Source organism: Naegleria fowleri, assembly GCF_008403515.1.
Source record: "Naegleria fowleri strain ATCC 30894 chromosome Unknown tig13, whole genome shotgun sequence".
Classification (NCBI taxonomy): Eukaryota; Heterolobosea; class Eutetramitea; order Acrasida; family Naegleriidae; genus Naegleria; species Naegleria fowleri.
Window position 1 is genome coordinate 707,821 of NW_025407945.1, and position 17,452 is coordinate 725,272.

At 38.1% G+C, this 17,452-nt stretch overlaps 4 protein-coding genes across 4 annotated transcripts; 2 read left to right on the plus strand and 2 right to left on the minus strand.

Moving 5' to 3' along the window:
• Window positions 1-28: 28 nt before the first annotated feature.
• On the plus strand, window positions 29-589 carry FDP41_012436 (uncharacterized protein; the record flags this gene model as incomplete). Its single annotated transcript, XM_044702956.1, has 1 exon — window positions 29-589. One exon carries the CDS (start codon window positions 29-31, stop codon window positions 587-589), a length of 561 nt encoding a protein of 186 aa, XP_044566492.1.
• Window positions 590-4,297: 3,708 nt separating this feature from the next.
• On the minus strand, window positions 4,298-5,795 carry FDP41_012437 (uncharacterized protein; the record flags this gene model as incomplete). Its single annotated transcript, XM_044702957.1, has 3 exons — window positions 4,298-4,827; window positions 4,987-5,332; window positions 5,388-5,795. The coding sequence occupies 3 exons, from the start codon at window positions 5,793-5,795 to the stop codon at window positions 4,298-4,300; spliced, it is 1,284 nt and encodes a 427-aa protein (XP_044566493.1).
• Window positions 5,796-6,770: 975 nt separating this feature from the next.
• Window positions 6,771-14,336, plus strand: FDP41_012438 (uncharacterized protein; the record flags this gene model as incomplete). The annotated part of the gene is made up of 1 exon (XM_044702958.1): window positions 6,771-14,336. One exon carries the CDS (start codon window positions 6,771-6,773, stop codon window positions 14,334-14,336), a length of 7,566 nt encoding a protein of 2,521 aa, XP_044566494.1.
• Window positions 14,337-14,459: 123 nt separating this feature from the next.
• FDP41_012439 (uncharacterized protein) lies at window positions 14,460-16,397 on the minus strand (the record flags this gene model as incomplete). Its single annotated transcript, XM_044702959.1, has 1 exon — window positions 14,460-16,397. One exon carries the CDS (start codon window positions 16,395-16,397, stop codon window positions 14,460-14,462), a length of 1,938 nt encoding a protein of 645 aa, XP_044566495.1.
• Window positions 16,398-17,452: the final 1,055 nt, after the last annotated feature.

A 17,452-nucleotide genomic window follows, 5' to 3' on the forward strand; every position in this document is an offset into this window, starting at 1 on the left:
AATGCTTCTTCAACATTCAAAAAAAAACATGACCACTGACAGCTCCTCATCTTCCACTCTTTGGAAACTCATTCATGGAGGTGTTTTCATCCTCTCCTTGCTTGTTACCATGTTTCACATTGCTTCTCTTGTCATGATGGGTTTATTAATGAGCGAATCCCAATTCATGATTTACGAAATACTTATTGCCATGATTTTCACCACTTGTTCCTTGCTCGTAACAACAGGACTCTCATTCTTAACCTTGTTTAAATTCATTTCAAAAATGAATGAGTGTTTACATGCCGATCCGAAAGATGCCAAAATTTCTGACAATGCCAAATTTGGCTATTTAGTGTCGTATATTGCCTTCTCGGGAGTTGCAATGGGACTTTGTCTCTTTCAAAGTTGTTTCTTTGGAATGTATGAAAGATCATTGCCCTCTGCAGTGTATTTCATTCAATGTGGTTTGGCTGCTTCAGTGTCGGGATGTTTGGCTTCCTTATTGTGTTTGATGGATGCTGGATTGAAGTTTAAATTCTTCTTCAAGGCAATCATGGCAAATAATATGATTCCCAGTGGAGCCATGGAAAGGTTAATTCAGCAATGAGAAATTTATTTGTGAAATAAGTTCAAAATAAACATTTCTTCTCAGATTTAACAAAAATTTCTCTAGATTCAACTTGCACGTGTGCAGACATGTCTTGAGTGTCAACGAAAATTCAGGATTGGAAAGAGCCTTAAAACCATTCTTTCATTGAGGTTCTCGTGACTTTACATGTAGATCTTGCACTTTTCAAGATGAGAGCTTGTTTTTAATGAAACATATCCTTCTTCCTCAATGTTATCATTTCGTGACACGTCCAAATCTCGTAAATGAATGAATTGACTTGCTGAAGCCAAAAATTTACATCCTTCATTACTAAAATTTCCAGACAAATTTAGAGTTTGCAATTTGGTCAACACATGACTCTCTGCAATATACTTGCATCCAAAATTTCCAATATATTTGTTGTCTTGCAAATGAAGCCCCGTTAAATGTTGCAAATTTTTGCAATTGGCCAATGCCTTGCAACATTCATCTCCAAGATTACATTGTTCAAGATCTCAGAGAACAAGTCATTGAAGGGCTCTCAACCACGTATTTCACTCCCATGAGTCCCAATGGGTTTCCTCCCAAATCAATTTCAGTTAAATGACTCAAGTGTTGACTTGTGGCAAGTAATTTTGCTCCCATTTCAGAAATTCTATTTTTGTACAAATTAAGAAGCGTTAAATTTTTCATGCTGGTATTTGAATTAGCGGAAATGAATTCACAAGCATTGTCTCCAATATTATTCGAGCGTAAGCCTCTAATGTTAGGTACGGACTCTCAAAGAGAGCACGGCATCCTCCTTCTAATATGGCATTGTCACTCAAATTGAGAATTCTTAAACGAGTCAGACATGGATTTTGAGCGAGTGCCACACAAGCTTTTTCTTTCTTGTTGAATGAGAGATTCAATTCAGTTAAATGTTTCAGATTTTGACTGGAGGCAATGGCAGAACATCCATCATCTCCTCCATCACACATTCCTAAATTAAATGGGTCAAGTGTTGACTCTGTGCAATCGCTACAAATCCTTGAATACCAATTTTTGTGTTGAATAAATTGAGACTGGTCACATGTTTCAGATGACGACTCGTGGCAAGTGATATGGCTCGGAGTTGTTGTGTTTTGTGACCCATTCCGATCAAGTCCAACGAGAATGTCAAGTGTTCAATCGCTTTTTCCCATTGTTTTGAAACTCGAATACATGATCTGATGATGATCGCGGAGTACAAAACCTCCTGAAATGGTTACAAAGAAAGAAGTTAGTTTGTACTTGTAGAAATTCAATAGTGAACTTGAAACAAAAACCATCACATTAACAAGCATCATGAAAAGTGTTACAGCAAGTGTTACAATTAGGTACTTATAACGCTTATCTTCAAACACGAAATTGGGAATATGAACAGTATTCAAGTCATGCAGAAAAGCCGCTTTGATTTTTTCTTTCATATACTCACTAATGGAGGGAAGAGAACAATATTCTTGGTTCTTAGAAATGAACATTAGAACATATCCAACACCTCCTGCAGTAGTTGTAATAAGTTACAATATATGGGCAGCCATACAAGGGAAATAGATTTCAAACTTGGGAGGGTCGGAAAATGTTGAATTATTTGCATTATAGTCCATTAATTCAGTACACTTATCGGAGCCATTGTACGTCTGTGTAAGTAAACTCAACGGAAGAATCCAAATCAGAGAAAGGCAAACTACGGAGGTGTAAAAGGCTGTATTATAAAAATCACCTATTGTTGTTGCTTTTTTAAAACAACAGTTTCTGCATCCGTTAAAAACACCAGACACAACAGAGAAAACAACGACCTGAAAGAAGCCTAGAAGTCCTGTTTGAAAATAGAATCGAGTTAAAGAGCGGGTTGAAGAGAAACGAGTTTCATTCGCATTGTTAACTGGGAGTATTTGACTCTTGAGGTTTTTTTTAAGGAAGAAATGATTTCCCGCCAACGGGTCCACTTTTGCTAAATGTATCAACAAAAAATGAGCATCACGGAGTGGTTCAATTCATTGTTCTTTTCTGAAGAGAAGACAGAAACACCATCTCCATCAACTACCATCAAGACAACCATCCAATACAATTTAAGACAATCAGAAACAACGACCAACATTGGCAAGGAATAGCGACAGATCAATACTTGCTTGGGCAACGTTTGCTCAATTCGTTGGGGGTAGTGATTCAAACCAAACGAACGAAAGATAGGTCTCCGGAAGAGACAATGGAAAATTTATTTTAATGAAATAGGTTTCGGAATTGAATGGCGACAAGGAAGGAAAATACTGGAATATTATACTAATCTGTCCCTTATTACTCTATAGTGGTGGTGATGAGTATGAAACAAGGAATCTTCTTCAACATGTAAATATTGAAATGGTGCATTCGGAACGACCCAACGAAAAATATCTTCTATGTTCGTTGCCAAGACTGGATGTTGATGAAACACAAAGTGAGAATAATAGTGAAGACTGTTTTTCTGAAGTAATTGTCGAAAACAGGAAATACATAAATCCAGTTCAAATTGGAGACAAAGGTGAGCACTGGCTTGTGGCGAGCCTGAAAACAAAAGATCCAAATTCACCCAACGGAGGTTATTTAATTTCAAGGAAATTCCGTATATCCACCTTTAGGGTTTAGCTAAGATCTTCACACGTTGCGCGAAAAGAAGGAAATGAATCGTGTTGGAAACATTTAATAAGGGTTCTTTTTTTGCTCAGGAGTAAGATTGAAAACCGCTCAGTGCATTTGAATGTATGGTTGTTATTAGCTTCTATTGAAAAGGGAACATGCGATGTTGCAACAACTTTAACAAACCTCAAACGTATAGATTGTTATGATGTCAATTCGGATAAGGTTGAACAATATTTTGAAAGCCTCAAGTTTGACGAATCATATGTTCCCCTTACTCAATCCAAAATATTTTGTTTGATATTTTCAATGTATTCGAGAGATGAAACACAAATACTCCCATTCACTCCAGAACTGAAAGTGCTTTTCCAGATATATCTTGACAAATTGGTCAAAAAATATCAATATATTAGAGTCCCAGTATTCCAACCATCAATATCAGTGACTTACTGGACGAAATTAGAAAAAACAAAATTACCATTCTTCGCATTATTAAGGATGATATCATGGGCGAATTATCAAGACTCTACTCTGAAGCGTCCTTCCAGTTAAAACAAGCGCACATTGTAGAAATGATGCAAGTGGGAACAAAATTTTGCCAAGAGGCTGAAATGTTGTTGAATAAAGAGCAAGGTCAACAGTATTTGTGAATTTTTTCACAAATCAACTAACCTTACCACTGAAAGTTGCTCACCTTATTGAATCTCAAATCTCCTCAAAACAATGCCTTACCACCTAGCATCTGAATAACAGAGTGAAACACATGTCCCATGACGACAACAACACCACCCGTTTAGAATTGTCTTCTTAATGCCTCCAACTCTTGAGTGTGGTATCAAAGGATGTCTTCACAACCGTCCTTTGCATCCACTGTCCTTTCAAACTGAACTTGTATTACTGTTCGAAAGAAGCACCAGAAATGGGAATACTGAAGAGATCTGTTGATTTTAGAAGCCTTTATAAAGTTTTGGAGCACAAGTTACAATTTATAAACAACTGAATTGAAATATAATAAAGTTGGTTCTAAAAAATGCTTTGTGAACGCTGCTGGATTGGCAAAACCAAATTCATTTCGCAACTGAACCTTTTTCATACCAGCCGAACTAGGAACATGAAGAGCATGGCACACAGTGCATCCACAATCCAATTCTCTTTGTGTGGACCAAACACACTCATCGCAAGCGATGCCTGTCCATTATTGAATCCTCTTGAAGATTTTGGAGAAGTCTTTGGAGAAACCTTAGGAGAGGTCTTTGGCTGAGTAGAGCTCGTGGATGGCTCTGGAGTGTTTGAGGAGACTTGTACTTGATTTTCCAATGCAAGGAATGGAGAGCCATCGGTGGGAGCTCCCTTCACAGCAAAAGAAATTGGAATTTCTGATGGGACATGCTTACTTTGAAGGCTCAATAGTACTTGAGGTGAATATTTCACTCCATACGATGCAGACCATTTGAAATTCAATGAAAATGTTTGAGCGCCATTGCTTGGAGTCACCCCAACGATATTCACACTCTGAGAAGCCAATATGGTGTCACTTGTCAAAGTTCCATTTCTCAGTGAAACCAAAAGTGTAATGTTTGGATAAGGAAACGGAACACTTCCAATATTCTGTAAAGTCACTTTCAAATTCACAGAAGTTGATGTTTCATTACACAATGAAACATCATTCACAGTAAAGGCATAACCCAACAACACGGAAGCATTCAAAGCGCGTTAATATTCATCGACATTTGTTTTCTTGAGTGTTGAAAAAACATAATCATTCAAAAGCCATGTACAATTGGTCCTCTGAACACACTCCTTAAAATCTTGTCCTGTCCAAGTTGATTTGAAAATACTCGCTTGATTGTTTGGATACAACTCTCCGCCAATGACTGCTCCAACTTTTCCATTTGTGGGATCTTGTGTCAAAAATTTGTTCAAGTCTGGAATTCTCGATTGTAATCGATTGTAAAAGAAGTAATCTTGAGGACTGGTTGAACTGTAGGTAGCGTCGGTAAATGCATCGTCATGGAATCCAATCGATGGAAATGCAACAGTTGGATATGGAGGAGAAGTCACAGAAACATCACATAAATTATTCGTAGATCCACTCCCTAAAGGAGGACAAGTATTGCATCGAATCTTGTGACACCAATAATTTGGTCACGTTAAATGCATTATAAAAAGCAGTGAGAACTCTCCATCGTGTCGAAAGAGGAGCCATCTGATTGGTATTTGGATAGGTGTGCCATTCTCCCCAATATCCTAATAGTCCAACTTGAATGAATGCAATTCTTGAATCTCCATCGTACTGTTGACCTAATTTTTGGATAAACACTTCGAGAGCTGTCACTAATCTTTCGTTGGAATAATCTGGTGATTGACCTCCTCCATATTGAGAATAGGGTGTTAATGTGACAGAATTTTGACCTTGAAATAAAAACGAAGGAACTCCAGTGTTATACGTTCCATCTGGACAACAATTTGGATAATCCAAATAAACTCTCAAAATGGCTTGTCTTTTTCTCTTTTTCACATCATTTAAATATTTTTCTAAATTATCTCTATTGTTATTTGCTGAATTTGAAAATGTGAAATTATTCATTGAATTCATCAAGGCATTCAATGGAAAATATCTATATTCCAATGATTGGGGAAATGTATTCGTTGCATAGGCATCTTCATAGCTCGCAAATCCTCGAAGTGGATTTTTCAGAGTGGGTGCCAAATCAGGAAGGAATGAGTTTCAAAGAAAATTCACACAAGTGGAAGAGTTAGAGGAATACACAAACTGAATCTCTGTTGAAAGTATCAAAAACCAAAAACACCAAGTAATCATGATCAAGAGGAAGAAGGTAGAGGAGAACAATTTGTTGTTGTTGTTGTTGATATTCAACCACTGACTCTGGTTTTGACAAAAGAAGGGTCGACGCGAGAAAGACCTTCCGCATGAAAGGCGGTAGCTGTCAGAAAACATTTTTCCGTCATGTGAAAACAAATTTCTTCCGTTGACTTGATTTGGAACGAGAAATGTGAGAGCTTCGAAGGAGATGGCAATTTGCTGTTCGATTCAAAGGTCGGTGTCACTTGTTTTTGAGACAGGGATCATGTTCATTTATTAAATCATAAGAATTGTAGTTGGATGGTTTGTCATCTTTGTCATTTTCATTGTGTACAAGAACAGATATCAATTACTCTCTTTCGTAGATTGTTAACTTCCAAAGATGTACCTGTCCTGCCACATGTCAGAGGAAACAGCTTTTTAAAAATTGCTTTGACGAGCATTGCTTCAGCCTCCGAATTGGCTTCTGTTTCCCTCGTCTTTCTCATCATCGTCCCGGCGTCGTCATCTCTGTCTTTCGTTGTTCATATACGAATCGTTGTTCATAACCATAAAATTCGTCATCTCCAAGTTCTTGATTGGTCTTGGATCAGGATCACCTATTCAATATTGAAGATCAACACCCAAGAGACCTACTAGCCATCAAAAACATCAAACAATTCAGTCACATTACACTCACCTCCTGTCTTTCAACACTCAAACTGCACCAAATTTGAGCAGCCCATTCCTTTAAAAAAAATGTCAGCATCTCATCCCAACAACATGAATGACGGCATGAGTGATGGAAACAACTCGTATTCTTCATCAAAAGAGCAACAAGACGAATCGTTGATGATGACGACAGAATCGAATCCAAGTCTCGGTGGTCCCACAACTAGTGGCGATTCCACCCTAATCACGACAACCACCACTTCTGTGGCTCCTTCTCCACAACTCGACAGTACAACAACAACAAACATCAATGTTGACGAAAATTCGTCGTCCATATCCTCTTTAAATTCTTCCACTACTGATGTCCATAACAGCCATCAAAATATTATCAACAACATTGACAACAATAACATCCACTCAAATGAAACATTAGCTACTACTTCGACTACTACTTCTGCATCTTCTTCACCAAGATTATCCATGACAGCAGCAGCAACGACAACAACAACACCAGTGATTGGACATTTACCCAAAATAGAAAGTGGTGATTCCACGATCACCTCTGCCTTTGTCTGTGAGACGGTTCCTGTTCATGAGGAGGATAATGCTGTGATGATTGGTTCAGCAGTTGCCGAGAATCATCGACGAGAGAAGAACCATTCATTGTTTACGACTATTATTATTGATTTGAATACACCTGTAACTCCAACTGGATCGAATACTTTGCAACGATTACCCTCACAGAATAAGGATCCTGGTCATTTGACCCTCTCAAACACAACACCCACGACAGCAGCCAGTACCACAAGTGATGATATTGTGTTTGGATCGGTGGTAGTTACATCGTCGTCTTTTACTACTTCTCAATCATCATCGAATAACAATAATGTTTATAATAACAATAACGATGTACCACCATCATCATATGAGACTGAGACTAGTGGTACCGTCGTTGTACTTCGAGAGGAGGACCAACATCATCAAGAACAACACTCTTCAACATCATCCATCAACACGGCAACAATGAATACAACATCCATAACAACGATGGCGAGTACGGATGAGGAGAGATCAGAAGAGTCATCTTTGGGAGCCTCTACAACCACCACAGACTCCTCCACTCACCAACAAGAGGCAGGACATTCCACTCATCATGATCCCTACAACAACAGTAACAATAACACTCATGAAAAGACCCACGTTGCCTTCTCAGCATATGATCCAAATGATCTTCTTCTTCATATGGATGATCAACATTTACCTCTGTGGATGAAAGTTGAGGAACGTTTAAATGTTCACCCTGAGCCAAAACCTGTTTTCCATCCTCTTCCTCCTGCCACACATCCTGTTGTCAATATTCCTGAATTGGAACACTCCAAATATCCACATTTGCAAGAGTGCCATCGTATGAGCTTTGAACCTTTTACTGTTCTCGAGAGAGAGGATTCCTTTGTGTACAGAGCCGTACAATTTAAACCTCTTGGAGATCATCATTCTGGTGGCACTCATCAACAAGAGAGTGTCTCAAATTTATCTTCCAATAATTTATTGAGTTTGACATTGTCACAACCAAACACTTCATCGCAAAATCAAAATACTGGAAAGAGTATTGTTGATTCTTTCTTTAAAGCCCTCTACACTTTGGATACAATGGCAACAAATAGCCAACTAGGAAAGGATCAAATACAAGTCAGCAATTCAACTCATTCACAAGCTGTTTTGCATGATGAAACCACTGTTGGAAATGTTGACTCTTCACACGAAGATCTTTCGGAGGCTCATCCTACATTGTCACCACTGAAAGGCTCATTGAGAAATATAAAGAATGACGAAGGCCTTGACGGAAAGAGAAAAGGAAGTCTCTTTACTTTGAAATTAAACAAGGTTCATTCGACCGTGCCATCCTCAGGACAACTTGATTCACACAGAGGAACAGCACCAAAAATTGGTGATGGTAAAATGCTGTTGGATGGATATGATTTCCTTGAGATGGCTGTCACAGGTAATCAAGAAAATCAAAGCGACACTACCAACAGTGATGCAAATAACCAAAATCAAACTCCATCTTCAGGTACACCTTCTTCAAATCAACAAACAACACTTGATTCTTATCAGGTACAAGAAGAGGTCGATCCAGAAGAGCAATATTTGAAAAAGTTAAGCTTGGTTGAATTTGCAAAACATTGCAGCGCCAAGAGACGTGTGAAGCAATTTGATTTCATTTCTGCAGATTCTACATTCGAAAAGCCCCCACTCATTAAGAAAAGATCACTTCTGTTGGGATCACCAACAAGTGAAGAACAACCATCTGTGTTCAATCCAGAAACGGGAGCGCTTCAAATTAATGACAATGAAGTTTTACCGTCATCCACTGCAAGACTTATGAGCTGTCTGAAGCCTAATTTCAAATACAGACCGTTAGAAACATCAATGTGTTTCCGTCAACCTCAGAATCAAGCTGGGTTGACATATCCAATGAAAAAGAGAACACAAATGGTGATATCATTTTATTCATCACCAAAATTTGAACGCCCCACTAATGAAATTAATTATTACTCTATTGCTCTTTATGATTTAGAGAGAGGAGCAAAAGTTAGTGAGGATTTCCATTTCCACTTTGTAGCACCTGAACAATTAGAAACTCTTTCCCCTTGGGTACAGAATTACCTCCAAACAATCACTCCAATTTCTTCACCAACGGCTCAAGAAAAAGTACTTACACCAAGAGGAGGTGAGAGCTCAACCCCAACAGTCACTGTTGAACAGAAATGTCTTTTCAGTGTCACCTACCCAAATGATCAAATTTATCTCGTTATTCAAGTTTATAGACTCCCAACATCAGGTGTCAAGGATGCACTAAAGTTGTACAAGAAAGATTCAAAGCACAGTGAAATTAATGATTTGGAGAAACAATATGTTGAATTGAAGCAACAAGTAGCTCATTTCAGACAAGCAATCATGTTTGGTTACATGCCTCTGTTTAGCAAACGAGGAAATGTGATTCATTTAATGTCGACCAAGTTCGAAGTGAAACCCATGTACTCCATTGAAGGTTATGATTATAAGAACAATTTCGACGTGATATCAGTCATTAAAACCATTCAAAAAGAAAAGAAGCTAAAGAACATAACTCAAGTAGACGGAGGATTCTTATTTAGAGCAGAAATTTATAGACCTCTCTCAAACAGCACGAAGAAATATTTTCACAAAACTCGTTCAAGTGAGCACAGTATTCTCAACAACGTGCACCAAATTGTTGGATCTGGCTCAAACCAATCATACATTTCTAGCCCCCAAAGTACAGAAAATCAATTGGATGATGGAACGTCGAACGTCCACATCACTTTCAATGGAGGCTTTGGATCTTCTCTTTCCAACTCAACTCCTTCACCTTTGTCTCCTTCGAATTCACTTCTTAAGGAACGTCTGTTGAATGAAATTGGAAGGGGAGAACTTATTCCTAATAGCCCTGCAAAGAGTGAACCTGAAAGAGATGATGAATCACTTCCAGACTCTGACTACATTCGAATTCAAGAGCTGCCTGTTCAACTCACAAAGTATCCAAATTTAGAGATACTCAATCACCTATTTTTCTATCCAATTGTGGCTCAATTTGAGAAATCAACTGGTGCTAAGAATATTTTCTGTGAAATTTTATACCGAGAGTCAGATAATGAAGTTGTCAATGAAACCACTGGTTCTGTTAATGCAGAACCAAGAATCATGACTAGATTCAGCAGACAGGGAGCCAAATTTGATTTCTCTTGCGTCTCGTATGATGAAGAAAAACAACCACACTTTTATGACGAATTCAAGATTGATCTCCCTTGCGAGCCAAAGAGAGATCAGCACGTACTTCTTGTATTCTATCACTTGGATATTGACAATAAGAAGTCGAAAAAGCTTTCCTATGTGAGTGGAGCGAACGACATCAGAAAGGAAGATTTCGGAACTTCTCATAGAGCGATCATTGGCTACTCGTTCATGGAACTCAACGAACCAAAGAAGTTTGAAAACGACAGTTATTCATTGTTTGCCCAATTCCGAAAACATGTATTCCCAGATGAAATTCCAATCTATAAGGAACTTCCTGCAAACTATATGAAGGATTCTGAAGAGAAACTTAAAAACCTAAAAATCGGTAAATTGAGATTGAGAGCTCAACTCGTATCATCGGTCGACCCAGCGGATGATATTCTCAATTTGTTCTTCTCCACCATGCATGATTTGAATAACGTTCCTGATTATCAAAAGCCTCAGGTACTCACCTTCTTGTGTGATTATGTGTTCCCACAATTCAACAAGATTGATTTCAAGATATTCATGCCACATTTGCCTGTGGTTCTCAATTTACTGTTTGGTCTGTTGGGACGTGTTTCAACCATGCTTCAATCCAGTGCTGCCACATATGTGATTGAAAAAGTTGAGATTGCATCATTTGAACAAATTTTGGTTTGCTTACGTGGTTGCTACCATTATCTGAGTGAGTCCAATAATGAGACTGAATCCCACTCAAGACTGAACGTGTTCTTCACAAGTTATATCAAGTATATTTTGACAGAACCTCGCGGTGCTAAATATCCATTATTCAGCGTTTTGTTGCGTCTCATGGCAGAATATCTCGAAGTACCTGAATCTGATAAGATGGCTCCAGCTAAAGGATCTGATTATCTTCTCGATTTGACCAACCTTGTTAAGAAATCTCGTCAAAAGAAAGACACAGAAGATGTCAAGCAACAACTTGAACAAAAGAGAAATCAATTATCTGAACATGATCCAATTCGATTCTCATGGTTTATTTTTGATGCGATTATCAAGTCCATGACCATATTCTTCCATGAGAAACAAAAACATCAAGATCAACAACCAAAGAAGAAGCGAAATTCTTCACATGACGAGCATGAAGTAGATTATCCAATTTCGGATAGACACATTTTGAATCGATTACGTCAACTTGTCGACAACATGGTCGTTCGTATTTACAAGCTCTTACTGGCCAGTGGTCACGGAAGACAAAATATTGGTATTGGAGGTAACAGAAACTTGGCTCTCTTCTTGAGAGATATCATTCCATTCATACCAAACAAGCTTCACTATGTTGAGCATTTAATCGAACGTTATTTCTCAAGCTTAGATGGCATTGATGAAAGAAAGTTAAGACTCAAAGTAGAATTTGTTGCAATTTTGACCGACTATGATTACTACATACCTTTAAATCTTCATCTATTGCGTTTGTATTACAAGGCTCAGTCTGAATCAGCAAATCAGACGGATCAGTTAATGGAAGAACTTAATGCAACTCCTGTGACGGATCACAAAATGGTCACTCTTTCATCCCTTTTGATTGACTTATTCTTTGATGTTGTAAAGAGTGGTAATGACAAACTCCTCATCAAAATGTCCAAGATTATTTTAGACCATTTCTGTAAACTTGATTATGACAGTAGATACCAAGAAGATTCGAGACGTGCCACTGTAGCAGAATTGTATCTCGAATTCGTCGATCGATTCCTTGAAAACGATGAAAACTTGACAAGATTTAGAAATGACGAGATTTATGTTGTGGTTTCGTCATGCATATTATGGATTTTGAGAGGTCTTTCAAAGGACAAACATGTGTGTTGGTGGAAGACTAGACCATTCTATGTCATGCTTAACCTTATTACATTCTTGGAACAAGTAACTGTGAGCTTCAACAACTTGGATTTCTCTGGTAAAATGGGTGACGATGCCGTTCTTCGTTGTGAAGTGGGCTGCATTGTCAGCTATTTGGTTTCCTCACTTCTCACGAATCGAGCATTGTTCGACGAGATTGTACACGAACTACGTACCCAAGATGAAAACATTCAAATGTTAGAGAATATTCAAATTACTGACATTCTTCTTCAACGTCAACAACAAATTGCGGATCTTTTTGAGGCTAAAAATGTCAAAGGACAACCCCATACTGTGGCTCTTTTGTTCAGACGAGTTTCTCACTTGATTATGAACTTGGTGTTACAACTTACTTTGAAATCTGATTCTCAATTATGTCATCTTGTTTTTAGGCAATGTATTTTGCCACTTGTAAGAGATTTGAATGACCAATTAATTGTCAAAGAGCTTTACGATGATTCCATTCCAAAGAAGGAACGAGTGCCCCCTGTACAGAAGAAGCACGTCGAACAAAAATGGCGTTGGTTACTAGGTTCCGTGATTATTCACTGGAGTTTCAATCCAAAATATGCAGATCAAGTGCACGATGTGGTACGAGCTTCTTTGGAACTCTTGTTGAGACCTTACGAAAAGATGCTCCAAGAAAAGCATGCATCCGAAAATCTACAACCTCCAGAAGAAGATGGAGATGTCATTTTGGATGAAGATGGTACCATCCGTGCAGCTACATTTAACAAGCTTGTCGAAAGAATGCTTGAAATTAATATCGCTAATGGTGACACTGAAGAGCACGGTAAATTCAAACACATCTTCCAAATCACATATGGCTCATTCACCACACCTCACCAACTTTTGAAGATTTTGTCAACTCTCTATCAAACACCCAATCCTAATCAGAACATTATTCGTATCCGTGTTGAGCAATTCCTTTGTGACTGGATTCGTGACAGTTTCCATGAATTCGACAATCTTGTCATTGCTGAATTGATCAGATTCCTCATTGACAATGACAGAGAGCTCAAGAGCAACACCAAAAAGAAGATTCGTCGATATGCAATCAAGAACTTATTGAACTTTAAACAAGAAACAATCAAGCAAAAAGGTGTTCAAGATTGTATTCCTCAACTTCCAAAGGGAGTTTTATTCGAAGAGCTTGAAACTCCAATCGTTGACATCAAAGAATGGAGAATCAAAAAGTCACAAAGAAAGAATTACAAGAATCCATTCGACCGTTCATTCGATTTACTTCAATGGCCAGCTGTAGAAATTGCAAGACAATTGACTTTAATTGATGCCAAACTATTCATGAAAATTGAAGCCAAAGAGTTCTTCGACAATGCATGGGCTGATAAGGAGTACAAGTATGAACTTGCTCCAACACTTTGCGCCATTACTGATCGTACAAACAATGTTTCATACTGGGTAAGAGGCCGTATACTTGCGGAAGTCAATCCTGACAATAGAAAGAAGGTCTATAAGAAATTCTTGGATATTATGAGAGAATTGTTGCAAATGAATAATTTTACATCAATCATGGCCATTTCATCTGGTCTCAACTCTGCCCCAATTTCAAGATTGAAAGCTGCAAAAGAAGGTATTAGCAAGGATGATTTGCAACTCATTGAAGAATGCAACAATCTCTTTACCAATAATTTTTCTCAAATGAGAAAACGATTAGAGTCGTTGAGTATTGATCGATCGCCTTGTATTCCATTCACTGGTGTATTTTTAACAGACGTGACATTTACTAAGGATGGTAATCAAGACTTGCTTGATCATGTTTCCAATCCTGATAAGAAATTAATCAACTTTAAGAAGAGACGTACTTATTACAAGACCATCCGAACTGTTCAAGATTTAAAGACAACTCTTCACTATCCATTCAAACTTATTCCATATTTGGAATACATTCTCAAGGAAGATATTTTCCACAACCTTAACTGTGATGATAAGGAATTGTGGAACTTGTCCATGAAAGTTGAACCAAGAAAGAACTAAATAAATTTGATGATATTTATCTTTTTAAATGTGTTGTTTTATTGTCCTCCTAAAGGATGGCTTTTTCATGCTTGCACACTGAAAGCATTAATCTGCTCTTGTCACTTTAAATGTTGTTATTTATTAATCAATGTCGACATCTTCGAATTTTGGTTGAGAGGTTTGTTGAGAGGATGTTCCTGCTGTTGAAGAGGGCTTGAAATGTGGCTCACTTGCTGGTTGACCAGCTCCTGCTTGATACAACTTTGTCATGATTGGAGCACAAGTGTGTTCCAAATCCTTTCTTCTTCTCTCAAATTCATCCTTGGTGGCATTTGGATTGTTGTCAATCCAGTGAGTCACTTCATCACAAGCCTTCATCACTGTATCCTTATCAGTGGCAGACAATTTAGAACTCACATTAGGATCGTCGATTGATGATTTCAAATGATAAGCATACGACTCGAGTTGATTCTTTGCTTCAATCTTCTCCTTCACAAGTTGATCTTCCTTTTCCATTTCTTTCGCCTTCTTGAGCATTTCTTCAATTTCTTCCTTACTCAATCGACCCTTGTCATTGGTAATGGTAATATTCTCAGTCTTTCCAGAGGATTCATCTTTGGCAGAGACCTTCATGATACCATTTGCATCAATTTCAAAGGTGACTTCAATTTTTGGAACACCTCTTGGAGCAGGTGGAATTCCTTCCAAATTAAATCTTCCCAACAAGTGATTGTCCTTGGTCAAGGTTCTCTCACCTTCATAGACTTGAATAGTGACAGCTGTTTGATTATCAGCATAGGTCGTGAAAGTTTCTGATTTCTTACAAGGAATAGTAGTGTTTCTCTCAATCAACTTGGTCATGACTCCACCAGCAGTTTCAATACCGAGTGAGAGAGGAGTGACATCAATCAACAAGACTCTTGTCTCCTTTCCAGTCAAAACACCTGCTTGAACAGCAGCTCCATAAGCCACAGCTTCATCTGGATTGATGCTCTTACACAATTCCTTTCCATTAAAGAATTCTTTAAGCATATCTTGAACCTTTGGAATTCGAGTGGAACCTCCCACGAGAACCACGTCATCAATTTGTGACTTGTCCAATCCAGAATCTTGCAAAACCTTTCTCACTGGTTCGAAGCAATGTTTAAAGAGATCCATATTCAATTGTTCGAATTTGGCTCTTGTCATTGGAATGTCCAAATCAATGCCATCCATAATGGAATCGACAGAAACCGTCGCATTGGCAGCACTTGATAAATTTCTCTTTGCTCTCTCACAGGCAGTTCTCAATCTTCTCAAAGCTCGTGGATTGTCATGAATATCCTTCTTGTACTTTCTCTTAAATTCCTGACAGCAATATTCGACCATTCTGTTATCGAAATCTTCACCTCCCAAGTGAGTGTCTCCAGCAGTGGCTTTGACTTCGAAAACTCCTTCTTCAATGTTCAGAATGGAGACATCAAAGGTTCCACCTCCCAAATCGAAAATGAGAACATTTCTTTCACCTTTCTTGTTTAAACCATAAGCAATGGCAGCTGCTGTGGGTTCATTGATGATTCTCAACACTTCCAAACCAGCAATAGTACCTGCATCTTTTGTGGCTTGTCTTTGTGAATCATTGAAATAGGCAGGAACGGTAATGACTGCTTTTTTGACCTTTTTACCTAAATAGGCTTCTGAAATTTCCTTCATTTTGGTGAGAACCATACTCGAGATTTGTTCAGGTGTGAACACATGAGTTTCTCCCTTGTATTCTACTTGAATGAGTGGTTTATCATCTCCCTTTGTAATGACTTTGAATGGCCAATGCTTCATATCTGCCTGAACACTTGGATCACTGTATTTTCGTCCAATCAATCGTTTGGCATCGAATACTGTATTGTGAGGATTCATGGCCACTTGATTCTTGGCAGAGTCTCCAATTAAACGTTCCTGATCGGTAAAGGCCACATAGGATGGAGTGGTTCGATTACCTTGATCGTTGGGAATGATTTCAACATTGTCGCCCATGTAGACACCGACACAGCTGTAAGTGGTTCCTAAATCAATACCAATGGCACCGTCGAATACAGAGGACATGGTTGTTGTTTATGTATAAATATATATATATATTGTGATGAATAATCAATCGAGAGATTTTATGGTGTGATTGGTGTGATTGTTATGAAAGGATTAAGGGAACAAGTATGGTTGTTGTTCTTGTTGTGTTTATACAGTAATTGCAGTTAGAGAGAGGAGTTGGAAATTTTGTTTTGATTTTGAAATTGTTGTTGTGAACATGCTTTGGAGGAGTTTCTTGTATTTATATTCTAAAATTAGTGGGATTCCATATTCGGAATGAACATTTTGAATTCCGACAGCAGTGAATTCCGATCGTGTCGGAATAAGCATTTCGGAAAGAGCAAGACATCAAAAGCAAAGGAAGGATGGAGACATTCAATATGGGTGTTTATTGCATTCTCCGTGATTGAGATGAAACAAGTTCAGCATGAACATCTTTCATTGATCCAGAGTGAGATGATTCATCTTCCGTTTCTGGGAGAGAAGAGAACAAAGTACCTTAAAAACAAATCCTCACTCTGAGAACAACGATTGTTCAGCCCTGAAAAGACATGTCTTTTTCACATTTTACAAGAAGGTAGAAACATGAATTTTTCATGTGATGGATGACTGGAGAAGAAAATTGGTTTGATTAAAGCTCATCCGCTCAGGAGCTGTAAGATCGAGTGTGCCATCGTGTGAGATTTAGGCAATAGTACTCTTAATTCTTCCAAGCTCTGAGACTTTTAATATATTAAACCTATTCTCATGGATTTATAATGCATTTCTCGTAAGGAACATTTAATGAAGGATGATGGTATTGATGTCCTAGAGGTGACCAAGTTGGTTATTCTCTTGAATCAAACACTTTAATAGGCTCCTTTGTTCCTAAGGAAAAGATGAATGGAAAGACACTGCAATTCCGTAGTGAGGAAATAATTGAAAAGCAAACAGAGTTCAGAGTTCCCCTAATGGTTGGAAAATTCCTCTGAATTGAACATCTGTATTTCAAACCAGCAAGATTATTCCAAATTTGAGAAACATTTGGCTCGTCTTGTCATTGGAAATGAAGTGGAAATTAATGTTTGTTATTG